Source organism: Tauraco erythrolophus, chromosome 9 (genome assembly GCF_009769465.1).
Source record: "Tauraco erythrolophus isolate bTauEry1 chromosome 9, bTauEry1.pri, whole genome shotgun sequence".
Classification (NCBI taxonomy): domain Eukaryota; kingdom Metazoa; phylum Chordata; class Aves; order Musophagiformes; family Musophagidae; genus Tauraco; species Tauraco erythrolophus.
The window spans coordinates 16,333,884-16,347,088 of NC_141473.1; the positions used below are offsets into that span (position 1 = coordinate 16,333,884).

General features: G+C 65.8%; 2 protein-coding genes across 3 annotated transcripts; one reads left to right on the forward strand and one right to left on the reverse strand.

The window, feature by feature from the left end:
• Positions 1-1,623: 1,623 nt before the first annotated feature.
• Positions 1,624-6,983, reverse strand: SFRP5 (secreted frizzled related protein 5). 2 transcript variants are annotated; one of them, XM_086616412.1, is made up of 4 exons: positions 6,955-6,983; positions 3,178-3,671; positions 2,320-2,397; positions 1,624-1,964 (listed from the first exon to the last, which is right to left on the reverse strand). In XM_086616412.1, exons 1-4 carry the CDS (start codon positions 6,981-6,983, stop codon positions 1,624-1,626), a joined length of 942 nt encoding a protein of 313 aa, XP_086472538.1. The 2 variants fall into 2 exon arrangements, with proteins under 2 accessions (XP_086472538.1, XP_009988053.2); XM_009989751.2 differs by lacking the exon at positions 6,955-6,983 and having other exon boundaries at positions 3,178-3,709.
• GOLGA7B (golgin A7 family member B) lies at positions 6,078-12,569 on the forward strand. Its single transcript, XM_086616413.1, has 5 exons — positions 6,078-6,134; positions 11,431-11,556; positions 11,950-12,102; positions 12,249-12,350; positions 12,471-12,569. Exons 1-5 carry the CDS (start codon positions 6,078-6,080, stop codon positions 12,567-12,569), a joined length of 537 nt encoding a protein of 178 aa, XP_086472539.1.
• The last annotated feature ends 636 nt before the right edge of the window (positions 12,570-13,205 follow it).

A 13,205-nucleotide genomic window follows, 5' to 3' on the forward strand; every position in this document is an offset into this window, starting at 1 on the left:
AAGCCATCAGAGGGGCCAGGCTGTGGGCTGCCCTGATCCCAGTGCTGCTGGGGGGGTCTTGGCTGGTGCAGGTGGGTGTCCCTGGGGAACCTTTTGGGAGGAGGCTGGATGTTGTGGAGTGGGAGGTCTGGCAGCCAGGCAGGGCTGGCTGAGAGCTGCAGACAGGGCTTTCAGGTGGTGCGGAGGCGGGTGCCCAGGAATGGAGACTGCCTGGATCTGCCCCCCCACTATGCTCAGTGACAGGATCCCTGCATGCACCTCCAACTCCCAGTCCATGGATCTGTCCCCCGTGGGCGATGGAGGGAGGCATCTCTCTGGCAAACACTCACAGACCCAGCTGTGGTGCTCCAGCAGCAGTGATATCCCTGTCCGCCCCCCCCCCATCCTCCCCATCTCACCACCCTCTCAGGCTCCCTGGGCTGGCACAGAGATGTCAGGGATGCCTGAGTCCCCAGCAATGCCTGTGACTGCTGAGAACTTCATCCCTTGTCTTGGCTGGGCTGCCCAGCCTCAGGCTCTGGGCATGGCACCTGGAGCAGGGCTAGAGCCAGAGACCAGGGTGACCCTGCTCCCTCGGACTGCCCCACTCGGTAGGCAGAACTGGGAGCCCCCTCCTATCCTTCCCGGGGTCCCTGAGGGAGCCCCAAGGGGAAGTTGCCCATGAACCATAGGGAACTGGACACAGGATTCTCCAAGGCGGAATAATTTACTGCGGTGTGGTCAGATAATGGGTGCCTGGGCTGGGGCATGGCAGGGTGTGTGTGGCAGGGTATGCAGCAGGGCTGGTCTGGGGGTCTTGGAGGTGGACCACCCCGTTGAGCTATGTGGGATGAGAAGGGTCAGGGAGCCCAGGCAAGGGCCATGCTGCTCTGGGTGTTTGGTCTTGGCCAGTCTGCAGGGACAGTGGGGCAGGAGGGACCTGCCTTGTCTGGGTGTCTCTGTGAAGGTGGGATGATCCACGGCTGGGACATGAGCTCAGGGGGGTGGCATGGGAAGCTTGGGTGGGGGTGCTGAGGGTCTGGAGCATGTTACCAGGGATCTGGGCAGGGGACACAGGGGTGCAGGGCAGGGGTCTTGGGTGCAGCCAAAGGATCCCAAGAGGGCCAAGCAGGAATCCTAAGTGCAGGCAAGGGTCCCTAGGGTGCCGGGCAGGGGGCTTGGGGGCAGTCAAGGGTCTCTAGTGTGAAGCAGGGCTCACCAGCATGCAAAGCAAGGGTTCTGGGAGCAGAACAGGGGTCCCGGGGGTGCAGAGCAGGGCTCTCAGGAGGGCGTCAGGGTCCTCGATGAGGATCAAAGCTCCCATGAAGGCAGCTGGGGGTCCCGGGGGTGCAGAGCAGGGCTCTCAGGAGGGCGTCAGGGTCCTCGATGAGGATCAAAGCTCCCATGAAGGCAGCTGGGGGTCCCGGGGGTGCAGAGCAGGGCTCTCAGGAGGGCGTCAGGGTCCTCGATGAGGATCAAAGCTCCCATGAAGGCAGCTGGGAATCCCGGGGGGGTGCAGAGCAGGGTCCTGGGGTATGGCTAAGGGGCTGAGGGGAGCAGAGATGAGGTCCTGGGGCGCAGCCAGGGTGCCAGAGGTGCAGCATTGGGCCAGTGCAAGAGTCCCAGGGCAGGGTGGGCAGAGGCCTAGTGCTGCCTGGCCCCATAGAGCAGGGGGTGGTAGAGGGGGCAGGGGTAGGAGAACATGAACTTGACGGCAAACTTCATCTCCTTGTTGTGCTTCTGCCAGGGGTAGACAGCAAGGAGGAGCAGGCGGCTGCCCACCTTACGGCCCATCACTAGGAAGCTGCCGCTGAGGCTGTCAAGCTGGGGGCAGGGGCAGGCACCTGCGTTCCTCATGTGCAGCACCATCTTCTTGGTGTCCTTGCGCTTGAGCGGGCCCAGCTTCAGCACCTTCTTCTTCTGGGCGGCCACCAGCCGTCGCTCCCCGTTCTCCTCCGTCATCTCTTTGATGCGCATCTTCACCACTGTGTGGGGCAGCCGTGGGGCATGGTTGGGGTGGGGGGGACTGCTATGGGGCACTGCTGGAGAGCTGCTGGTGGGGGTCTGGGCTAGGCACCTGTGCAGAACAGGGTGCAGCCTGTCCTGGGGCTGGGACCCAGAAGAAGGGTCTCTGGGGAAGTTACTGTGTGGGGAGGGGAAAGAGCTGTTGGGGGGATTCAGCAGAGGCCCCCAGTGACCCTCCTAAATGTCCCATTCTGCCTGACCCCCACCAATATCTTCTGTGGTGCATCCACCCCATGCACATAGAGTCCAAGGGAATAGCCGGGGGAGAGCAGCCCCTTGTGCATGGGGGTCTGGAAAGGGGACCCCAGCACTCACCAAAGTCACTGGAGCACATCTGCTCCATCATGCCGTCCGCCTTGTGCTCCATCTCGCACTGGGTGCAGATCTTGGACACTGCGGTGAGAGACCAGCCACTGTCACCGCTCCCTGCTGCTGACGCCTGCCACCTGGGCCAGCTCCATGGGGACACGCTGGGAAAGCCCCATCAGCTTCTCTGCTCCCTGGGTAGCTTTGCCAGGGTGACATTGGGGGCACAGAGCACCTCACTGGCTTGTGTCCCAGCACCCTTCCAGGATGGATGGAATATGGGGACATCCCCTGTCCAGCTGCTGACACTTTAGGGCACAGCAGCAAGGGTGGCCCCAGCCCGAAGAGTGTCACAGCCCTGATCCTGACCCTGGGCTGCCTTTGAGTGATGTCCCCTCTCTTGCCCAAGGGGTCAGCCACCCCATGGCAGCAGCATGGGGCTAATACCACAGGTGCAGGGTGCTGGATGCTCTTTGCTGCTGGGATGGGACCCAGTGGGAGAAGGACACAGCTCTCCCACAGTTTCCCCAGCAGCTCCCACCTCGTCTCATGTTCACTCCCAGCCACTGGCCCCGCAGCTGCTCCGCTCTCCCCTGCCCTGGGGCAGCCCTGTGCAGGAAGCTGGGTGTCTGGTTCCCCTGGGCAGTGAGGGGTGCCCAGCCAAAGCACCTGATGCTGATGGTGCTGCACCCACTCGTGCCCAGCTGCAGACAGAGGGCCCTTGGCCAGCGCCAGTGCCCTGGGCCCTGCTTTGAGGGGTGTGGGGGCTCCGCAGGGGCACCCTGCATGCGGGTCCCCAGCTGCATGGAGATCCGCTGCTAGCAGGTGCCCTGCGTGCGTCCCCATCCCATCGCCCTTCCTGCTTACCTGGCGGCGGGGTGGCCTTGCTGTTCCCAAACTGGACGGCAATGCAGAGCTCGTGGTCGGAGGGGAACTTGCCACAGTGCAGCATCTCTGGCCAGGGGAAGCCGTAGGACTCCATGACGGGGGCGCAGGAGTCGCGCACCACCTCGCAGAGGGAGCGGCAGGGGTAGACGGGCCGGTCGAGGCAGACGGGGGCGAAGAGGGAGCAGAGGAAGAGCTGGGTGTCGGTGTGGCACTGCTTGGCGAGCAGGGGCACCCAGCTGCTGGCCTGCTGCTTGGCCTCGGCCATGGTTTCGTGCTCCAGCAGGTTGGGCAGCCGCATGCGCTTGTAGCCCACGTCGCGGCAAAGCTGCATGTCGGGCGGGATGTCGAGGCACTGCGGCTCCCGCCCGTAGAAGCGCCCGTGGGGCAGGCTCTCGGGCTGCCAGCCGTAGTAGTCGTAGTGCTGCCCGCCGCCCAGGGACCCCGCCAGCGCCAGTGCCAGGGCCACCAGCGCCATGCCCCGGCCCCCCGGGGGGCCGCCCGCCCGCGGCATCACCGCCGCCCGCCCGCCGCCGCCGCCGGCTGTGCTCGCCGAGCGGGACGGGAGCGCGGCTCGGCGCGCTGCCCGCTCCCTTGGCGCCTCCCCCGCTCGCCGCCCTTTCTAAGGAGCCCGGGGAGGCCTCGCCGGCAGCCAATCTGCTCCGGCTGCTGCCCCCCCTCCGGGGCTGGTCCCCCGGCCCCACGCCAGCCTGCCCCCCCGGCCACCCCGCTGCCGCTCGCCCTCCCGCCCAGCTGCCCCAGCCCTCCCTCCTCGGGCAGGCAGGTGGGTGCATGGCGCTGCACACCCCTCGCCCTCACAAGGAGCCCCCCGCACGCAGCCCCAGCCCACCTCGGCTCCATGTGCCCCTGGCGTGATGCCATCTGGAAGCGCTGGCTTGCCTGCCCCTTGTGGGGATGTTGTGGGTGCAAGGGACCTCCGTTATCCACCAGCCCCTCTGCTTCCATCCCACTGGCACCCCACAGGCACATCTTGGCACGGTGCAGGGGACCCTGGTTCCTACCTGTGCCCCCCAGAGGCTCCTGTGCCCCGTGGGATATGGGTTTGGGGGCGCTGGGGGTGAAGGGGATGGAGGAGCGGGACACCCCAGAGACTTCATGCTGCAACACTGGGGGGTAGCTGAGGCACCCACGTGCAAGGTGCCATGTGTGACATCGATGTGAAGCCGATGTCATGGGGTCCTTATTTCTTGTGATGGCCCTGCCAGCATGCACCCCGGGAAGCCCATGGTGTGCAGGGCACAGGTGCAGCTGGTGTTACACCTCTCAGCAAAGGGCTTGCACCTGGACACTGCTGGTGCCTGGGGCATGGGCAGAGCCGGAGCCCAAGCAGGGCGAGGGAGGGCAGCACTGCAGGTCCTGCCGAGGCCACATTCCCCCATCGCCTTGGAGATGGGCTGGACCAGGGGGTGCAAGGCTCAAGACCCCATTAGAAACCCATTTGTCTGCAGGGGTTATCTGGGGCACCCTCTCCCCTTCCCACAATCGATGCCCCTGCCTGGCCAACGGGCTCTGGCCACCTCTGGCCCCTGCCCGATGGATAAGGCAGCTCTGTTAATGGGCGACAGAGCAAACAGCCCGGTGCAGGAAGGCGATAGCAGCTGCCCTTTGCCCCAGGCCAGGGGCACGGACCATCCCCCCAGCCCCAGTGGGATTCATCTGCTTTCGGGCCATGCTGGAAATCTCACCTGCATGCCCTGCACCTGCCTGCAGCCTGTCTGCCCTCCCTGTGCCCTCTGCGCCGGGCACAGTGCCTGTCATGACATAGCCCAGGGCTGCTCGCTGCCGGACCAAGGGTGGTCTCAGCTCATCCCACCCTGGCCGAGCCCCAGAGATGGCACCATTAATGTGTAACTGCTGGGGAGCATGATAAGATAGAGCAGCCCTTTATCAGGGCTGCCCAGTAGCAGGAGGGAGGGTGCTGGAAGCATTGGGCTGTCACAGTAAGAGTGAGATTGCCTGGAGATAAATGCTGATAGAAAATAGCTAATCCATGATGGATGGGCCAGGGCAGGGCAGTCCAGCTAATTGCCATGGGAGCTGGGCTGGGAAGAAGCTGATGAGGCCTGGGAGTAGGAGCAGGAGCAGGAGGTGGAGGCAGAGGGAACCTGTGTGTGTGGGATGGAGCTGTCAGTGTGCAGTGTGCCGAGCACACCTTGCCCCATGGGTGTGCAGTGTCCCCAGCCTGTCCCCATGGCACCGCCAGCACTGGTACTGTCCTGCTCTTGGGCACAGACTGGTTCCTGGCCTTCTGCCCACCCTGTCCCCCAGCCTGGTGCAATCCCCCAGCACCCACAGTCCCTCCCAGGAAGGTGCTGGGGTGCTGAGCACCCTGTGACAGCTGGCACCCCACCAGACAGAGGTGAGGGAACTGGTGAGGCTAGAGGGGGAGCGAGGGCCTCCCTGCCAGCTGGCCTGGTCCCTCGTCTGTCATGATGCCTTCATTAGAGCCACTGAATCACCTCCTGGCAACATGGCCACGCTGGAGGGAGCAGGGCTGGCCCCAGGAGAGAAGCATCCCACCCTGCCAGGTGTCCTGGCAGCCTTGTCCCCACTCTGCGAGGATCTTTGCTGCACCCTCACTGCTTCCTTAACCCTTCTCCAGCTGGGCTGTTGCAGGGCTGGGGGGAGGCACAACCAGGGGAGGCAGATCTGGGCCATCCCCGAGGAAGGGGATGCTCCCAGGGCAGCTGGAGCTGGCACCCCTCCCTGTGTCCTGTCTGCGCAGGCTGCTTCAGTGTCTGCATCCCTGACCTGCGCCCGTGCAGCCAGCTGGGGGACTGACACTTGCGCCTGTCACTCTGAGCAGCCGCCGTGCCACCGCCTGCGTCACCTTTCACGGCAGCAAGACTGGAAGTGGCGCTATGGGGGCTTCCCACTCCACGGTGGGGACCTCGGGGACGGCCAGCCAGGGCAGCATGGTAAGAGGACATCTCTTCCTGTCTTCCCTTGTAGTGTCCCTGGTCCTTCTCCCGCCGCAGCTTTGGGTGCTGCAGTGGGCAGAGGCACATCCCCCAGGCCCGGGTGGGCTCCCTCCCAATCTCCTGTCCTCCCCAGCTGTTTGTCCTGTCCCAGCCCCGTCCCACGCTCCTGGGACTCCAGGCTCCCGGGCTGCATCAGCACTGAGTATGGGCTGCATCCACCAGGGAGCGGCGACCCTGGGGAGGGGATAACACACCGGGGCTGACCGTGCGGGAACAGGCATCCCGGGATGTCTGACAGCTCCCAGGAGAGAGCACCGCGGCACAAGGGGCAATGCAGGGCTGGCAGCATGGCTCCACGGGGGTGACCCTGCCTGGGGGTGGCTGAGGGAGGTTGAGGCACGGCTTGGAGCACCCAGGGGCCAAGCTGGCCCAGGGGCGTAGGTCTAGCGGAGTGGGCAGCAGGCAGGGTCAGTGGTGGCTGTGCACTTGCCCCGCACCCACACACATGCCCGCTCACCCGGCAGCCCCAGGAATGCGCTGGCAGCGCTCCCGGCCCAGCTGCGGGGCTGAGGCTGCCCTGGCACCCTCCCAGCCTCTCAGCAGCTCTGGGCCCTGCCCGGCTCCCGCCAGCCTGCACACAGACACCCTGTTCGCTGCCAGACCCCTGGCCCTGGCCCCCCTCTGTGGGGCAGGGAGGGGGCACATCCTGTGTGGGGACACTGCTGGGGAAGAGCCACTTTGCCTTGCAGCATGGCACTGTGCATGGGGACACGGGGACATGGGGACCCTCTCTGTGGTGCCGCTTGCCCCTTGCCCTGCCGAGGAGGTGGAAAAAGCCACCCACATCTGCTCCCACCACAGCCCTGCCTCCCAGCCAACACCTTTGCCAAAGCTGGACCTCTGTGTCTTCCTCCGAAACCACATACCCCGCTATTCGACTTTTTGCAGGAAGGTGCTGTGTCCCCCTGCCCATGCAGTCCAGTGGGGTGTACTGGGGGGGGCTGCTCCCACCCTCTGTGGAGGCTTCCAGTGCAACAGGGTCCTGGCACTGCCTGTTGGGATGGACACAGCCAGATGTGGCGATTCCGTGGGTGCCACAGAGGGGTGTTCATTCTCAGGGTGCCCATCCTCAGGGTGGCCAGGCTGCAGGGCTGGTTGGCCCCAGTTTGGGACAGTCTCCTCATCCTGTGCGAAGGTGCTGGCTGGGGCACTTGGAGCTGTTTTCCAGCAGCTCCCTGTGTAGGGGACATGTCCCCCCCCATACTGGTGTACACCTGGCTTCTCTCGAGAAAGGTTATCAGCTAATCACCCTGCCCCACTGTCTCTGCGCACCTCCCAAATGTCACCGTTGTCCTTGCTGGGGTGGTGAGCTCATGCTCCCTCTCATCCTATTAATTAAAGCCCCTTCTCCCCCAGCACCATGTGAAACAGCTGCCAAGGCCTGGCCCTGCCATGGCGCCTTTGAAGTGGAGCAGGAGCTGCTGATAGATCTGACGGGCTGGGGACCGGGCTCAGCACACAGTGGGTACAGAATGGGACCCCAGAGGTTGGTCTCAGGCTGGTCACAGGGCTCCAGTTGTCCTCCACAGCCCCCGGTCACCATGCTGGGACTGCAGGGAGGGTTGGAGTGCTGAGATGGGGTGCAGTGCCATGCACCCGGGGACATGCTGGGGCCAGACTCCCAGTCCTGTCCTGGGAACCAAGCACAGAGGCTGGACCAGGGGCACTGATGAGGCATGGCTGCTGCAGTGTGATGGGCACAGACACACTGGCTGTGCAGGACTGGCTGTAGTGGCCCTAAGCGTGCGCCATGCCTAGCCCTTGGAGCCAGGGGCAGGGACTCTGGGCGGTCAGCCAGAGCCAGGGGCAAGGGAGCGGGTCTTTGGGGTCTGTTTGTGGGACAGGTCAGAGACTCCTCGCACAAGAGAGGACCCAGGCTGGGGGGTAAAGGCAGCTCTGGCAGCAGCCGTGTGTGTAGTGCTCACCCCCACTGCCAGGCAGCCTAAAAATAGCCCCGCAGGACTCAGCAGACGAAGCAGAAGGGCCAGAGCCCTGTTGCTGCAGGCACCCTGCCAGCCCCCTGCACAGTGCTGGGGGGGCAGCAGGGCCACACAGCACTTTGAGGCTGTCCCGAGCTCCTGATGACCCTGCTCCTACTGTGTGGGACCACATCAGCTATGCCAGCCCCCGCCCTCCACCTACGCCCTGCCCTGCTGGGAGCCATGGCATGGCATGGCATGGCATCGGCCTGTCTCCTCTGCGTGGAAACCAGCAGAGTCCACCCCGGAAAGCCCATGATGGTGCATCATGCATGGCAGGCTGGCAGGACCTGATGGGCTCTGAAGGTGCTGGGGACTGTGGGCACCACAGGCAGGGCCAGGAGCTGTGTGGGGACGGGGAGCACTGTGGGGTCAGTCCAGGCTGTCGGTGTCCTCCTGCCACTGGCTTGCTCCTGGGTAGCATGGTTGGCAGAAGGTGGTTCCCCCGTGATGGGGTGAAGATATCCCACGAAAGGACACCGCTTGACACATGCCCTGGTCCTGCAGACAGCAGATCTGTGGCTTCTGAGGCAGCTGGAGCCCAGAGCCGAGGGTCCAGTGCCTGGGCTGAGTAGATGCAAGCAGAGAAGAGACATCCCTGGGGCAGCACTGCAGGGTGCAGGTAGATGGGCAGAGGCTGGGGTGGCAGGGACAGTGAGGCCCCCCCAAGCCGCTCTTGGCCCCTTGCCGCGGTGTGGGAAAGCAAACTTCATCTCCTGGCAAGCGCAGCATTGCCATGGCAACTGGCAGGGCGCTGCCAGGAGGGCAGTCGAGCCCTGACGTGGCAGTGACACGCAGCATGGGAGAGAGCCGGAAAGAAGGGCCTGGGTTTGGGGGCATCCAGGGACACACTTGGGGGTGTGAGTGCATGCACGTGTGCCTGGGTGCGTACCTGGGGGTGCACAGGGGAGTGCAGGCAGATGTGGGTATCTGAGTACCTGCACGAATGCCCGCGTCAGTGTGCATGCACGGGTGTGTGTACAGGGGAGAGTTCACCCTCTGCCCCCAAAGGGAGTCCTTCGGCCCTGTGGCACCACCTGGGCAGCCCCACACTGCTCTGGAGTGCAGACTGGCAGGGCTGCTCTGACCCACGGGGGAGCCGCAGGTTCCCCTCAAAAGCTATGGGATCTGTAACTTTGTGTTTGTGGGGGAGATGAGCCCTCCAGCTCATGTCCCTGCCTGCACATGGTGCCTTGGTCACAATCCCTGCCATACTTCAGAGCACAGAGGCTGCCCACCAGCCACCCCAGGGCTCTGCCGGGACACCCGGAGCCTGGGCTGGTGCTCAGGGCGGGGAGCGGGAGCCAGACGAAGCTGCCCTTGTTTCCTCAGGGCCCCCGTGCCGCAGGAAGCCGGCCGTGCCATGTTGGCAGCCTGAGCAGAGGGGCTGGCAGGGCCCCGCGCTGCCTTCGGCATGGCCCAGGTGCGGAGGGAAGGGCTGGCTGCTCTCCTGCCTGCCGAGGGCCCTGTGCCCAGCCACTGCATCCCTTCCGCCTCGCCCCGGCCCCAGCTGTGAGCACCCCCTCCTTCGCCTCCCGGGAGAGCCTCTGTTCCCCCCGTTTGGTATTTCTCCGGCTCTGCTTGAGCTGTCAACGGGCAGAGATAACGGGGACCTCGTCAGCTCTCCTCTTTGATGTCTGCCCGCGCTGCAGTCGTAGCTCTCGCTCCGGAGTGCCGTGCCAGCTGCAAACCCTTTGCAAACAAACAGCTGCAGTCGAGGTCCCTTGGCACGGCAGGCTGTCAGCCCCACGGTCGGCCCCCCAAATCCCCACCGGGCCAGCCTCACGGCCGCCCAGGCCCTCGGTTACCTCCAGCAGCACCCCTTCGGCAGCCAGTTCCCCCCAGGGATCTACAGCCGCATCCCCTCGGCAGCCGGGCCCTGGTATCCGCAGTGCCGGCCGGAACGCCGGGACCTACAGCAGCAGCCCACCCTCGCAGCCCGACGCTGGGGCCAGCACCGGGACAGCCGCACCCCGGTACCGCCGATCCCAAGAACGAGGCTGCGTCCTCCAGAGGCTCCGCGGCGTTAGCGGCGGGCGCCCATCCCCGCCGCCTCGGGGCGGGCCGTGGCGGGCCGGGCGGCTGCGCACACGGGGCGGCCGGGCCCGCCTCCGCCGCTCGGCACAGCAGCACCGCGGACAGCGCCGGTCCCCCCGCGCGGCTCGGCACGGCCCCGGTGACAGCGCCGGTGCCCCCCGCCCGGCACAGCCCAGCCCCGCCCGGCCCGGGCGCACGCCGCACCATGGCCACGGAGGTGGGTGCGTGGCGGCGCGGCGGCGGACACCCCGGCGGCGGACACCTCCTGGCGCCGGGCTGCGGCGGAGCCCCCCCGCTCTGCCCTCCCCTCTCGCCGCCGTCGGCTGGCTGGGCGCGGGGGAATGGGGTCCGCGGGGGGTGCGCTGGTGTGGGAGGGCAGCGTGGGGCTGGGGTCTGCGGTGGGTGCACTGGGGGGGGGTAATGTGGGGCTGCGGGCTGGGAGTAGGGCGCGGTCTGCGTGCACAGAAAGGCCAGAGTGGGGTGCCTAGGGGGGGCGGGGGGCTGCGGGCGGGGGTGGGGGTGCGGGTGCCCTTGTCGGAGGGAGCAGCGTGGGTCTGAGGTGGGGTGCTCCGGGAAAGGGGGTGGCTGTGGGGCTGGGGGTCCGTCTCTCGGGTGCCGTGGGTGGGACCTGGGAGCGGGGCAGAGGGTCTTTGGGGCACACAGCAGGCGGTGGCCCCGTGTCACCCAAGGGGAAGCGCAGGGAGGGGTCTGACACCTGCCCTTGGCACAACTTGACCCCTCCATCCTCCTCCCCAGCACCCCAAAGCTGCCCCGCGGCCCAGATCCCGCAGGGCTGGCATGGGCTCTCACACCCTGTGGGGTGTCGGGGCTGGCGGGGCTGGGCTGGGCGCCTGCCACCAGGGCTGCCGACCCCTTTTGTGCAGCCGCCCCGCTGCAGCCTGCCCACCCGCTGCGCCGCCGCTGCGGACCCTCTGCCTGGCCCTGGCTCCTGCTCGGCTCCCTTCCCTCCTGCTGCCTGGGAGCCACCAGGGTGGCTGTGTGCTGGGGTGCTGCTGGGGACAGGGGGCTGTCCACTTCCCGGGCCGTGGCCCACCAGGGGACACGCATCCACGTGTGCAGCAGCCAAGGGGCTGCCACAGCATCCTCCCCTTGCCACCATCCTCCCCTGCAGCCCCTGATGCTGGGGGAATGGCACTGCTCCCCGGGACCCCAGCCCCCCTGGCTGTGACCCCCCAGCTCATCCCACTGCCCCCCAGGTGCACAGCCTGCAGGAGCTGCGGCGCAGCGCGTCCCTGGCCACCAAGGTCTTCGTGCAGCGGGATTACAGCGACGGGACCACGTGCCAGTTCCAGACAAAGTTCCCCCCTGAGCTGGAGAGCAGGGTAGGGAGCCCGGCAGGCCAACGGGGTGGGGGGTGCCCCATGTCAGTGCCCAATGGGGGCTTAGAGGGGAGAGGAGTTTGAAGGCATGGGGTCCCCATGGGGTCTTGTGTGGCCCTGGGCCAGCTGATGCTGCTGGGTGGATGCAATCACATCTGCCTTGTCTGGTTTGCAAAGACTTGGGTGCTCCTGGAGACCAGGAGGATCTGGTGAAGGGCTGCAGGCTCAGCAGGTCTTGGCATGGGTGGGAGGTGGGCAGGGGCCAGGGAGCTGAGGCACCAGCTGAGCAGGAAGGAGAGGCTTAATCACTCCCTAATTCTCCCCAGGGATGGAGACAGGGCAGTGCAGGGGGTCAGCCTCTGACCAAATTGCTCTTCATCCTGGCTTCTGCTCTAGATCGAGAGGCAGCTCTTCGAGGAAACCGTGAAAACCCTTAACGGCTTCTACGCTGAGGCGGAGAAGATTGGGGGCAGCTCGTATCTGGAGGGGTGCCTTGCCTGCGCCACCGCCTATTTCATCTTTCTCTGCATGGAGACACACTACGAGAAGGTGCTGAGGTCCAGGGAAGGGCTTGGGACAGGCATGGCTGCAGGCCTGGTGGCGGGCACAGGGGTGGCACAGCGAGCAGGGGGGCTGGAGGCCAGAGCAGGCAGCAGTGCTGGCAGGCCCCTGAGTGTCCCTCCATGTGCCAGCAGGTCCTGAAGAAGATCTCCAAGTACATCCAGGAGCAGAACGAGAAGATCTATGCACCACGGGGGTTGCTGCTCACTGATCCCCTGGAACGTGGCATGAGGGTCGTATCCTCTGGGCAGTAGGGTGCTGGGGAGATGATAAGGGCGAGGGGTGGAGGGAGACTGGGAGTGGGTGCTGGGCAATTGGACTAGACCATCTCCCCAGTGATCCTTAGCAGGGCTCAGATCGAGATCTCCATCTACGAGGACCGGTGCAGCAGCGGCAGCTCCAGCAGCGGCAGCTCCAGCAGCAGCAGCGGAGGCGGTGGGGCAGGGGGCCGGTGACTGGCAGAGAGTCCCTGCAGGGACTCATACTGCCGGGACAGTGGCCTTTCCGAGCTCCGCAGGCTGCACTACCAGAGCACCCGCTTCTGAGCCCAGGGTGGGAGAGAGGGGGAGGCTGGGGGCTGCCCAGTGGGGCTGCCCACCCCCCTCTGCTCTGTGCCCCCCGCAGTGGCTCTGCCCCTGCTCAGACCCCCACTGCAGGCAGGGGCTGGTGCTGGGGCATCCCAGGTGCTTCCCACTGAGCCAAACTGGTGCCACAGGGCTCCCCACAGCCCTCTGGGTGCTTGGTGCTGCTGCCCCTGCCTCAAGCAAAGGAGCTTGCCCTGCCATGGGCAGCCCCAGCTGGCAGTGCCCTGCCTGCCGTGCATCGGGGAGCAGCAGGACCAGCAAAGCCCCAGCTAGAGCTCAGGAGGGGGACACAATTATCCCCATGCCCATGGGCACTGCCAGCCCTTGCTGCACACCCTCCCTGGGGCATCTCACTCTTGGTGCTTCCCAGGGTGCCTGGCAGAGCCCTGGTACTGCTTCATCTGCATGATAGTGCCATGCATTTGTCCCAGCCTTGCCCCACGCACTGCCAGTTGCTGCTCCCTAGACCTAGCAGCAGCGTCCTTGCCAGCAGCATCCTTCAGCACT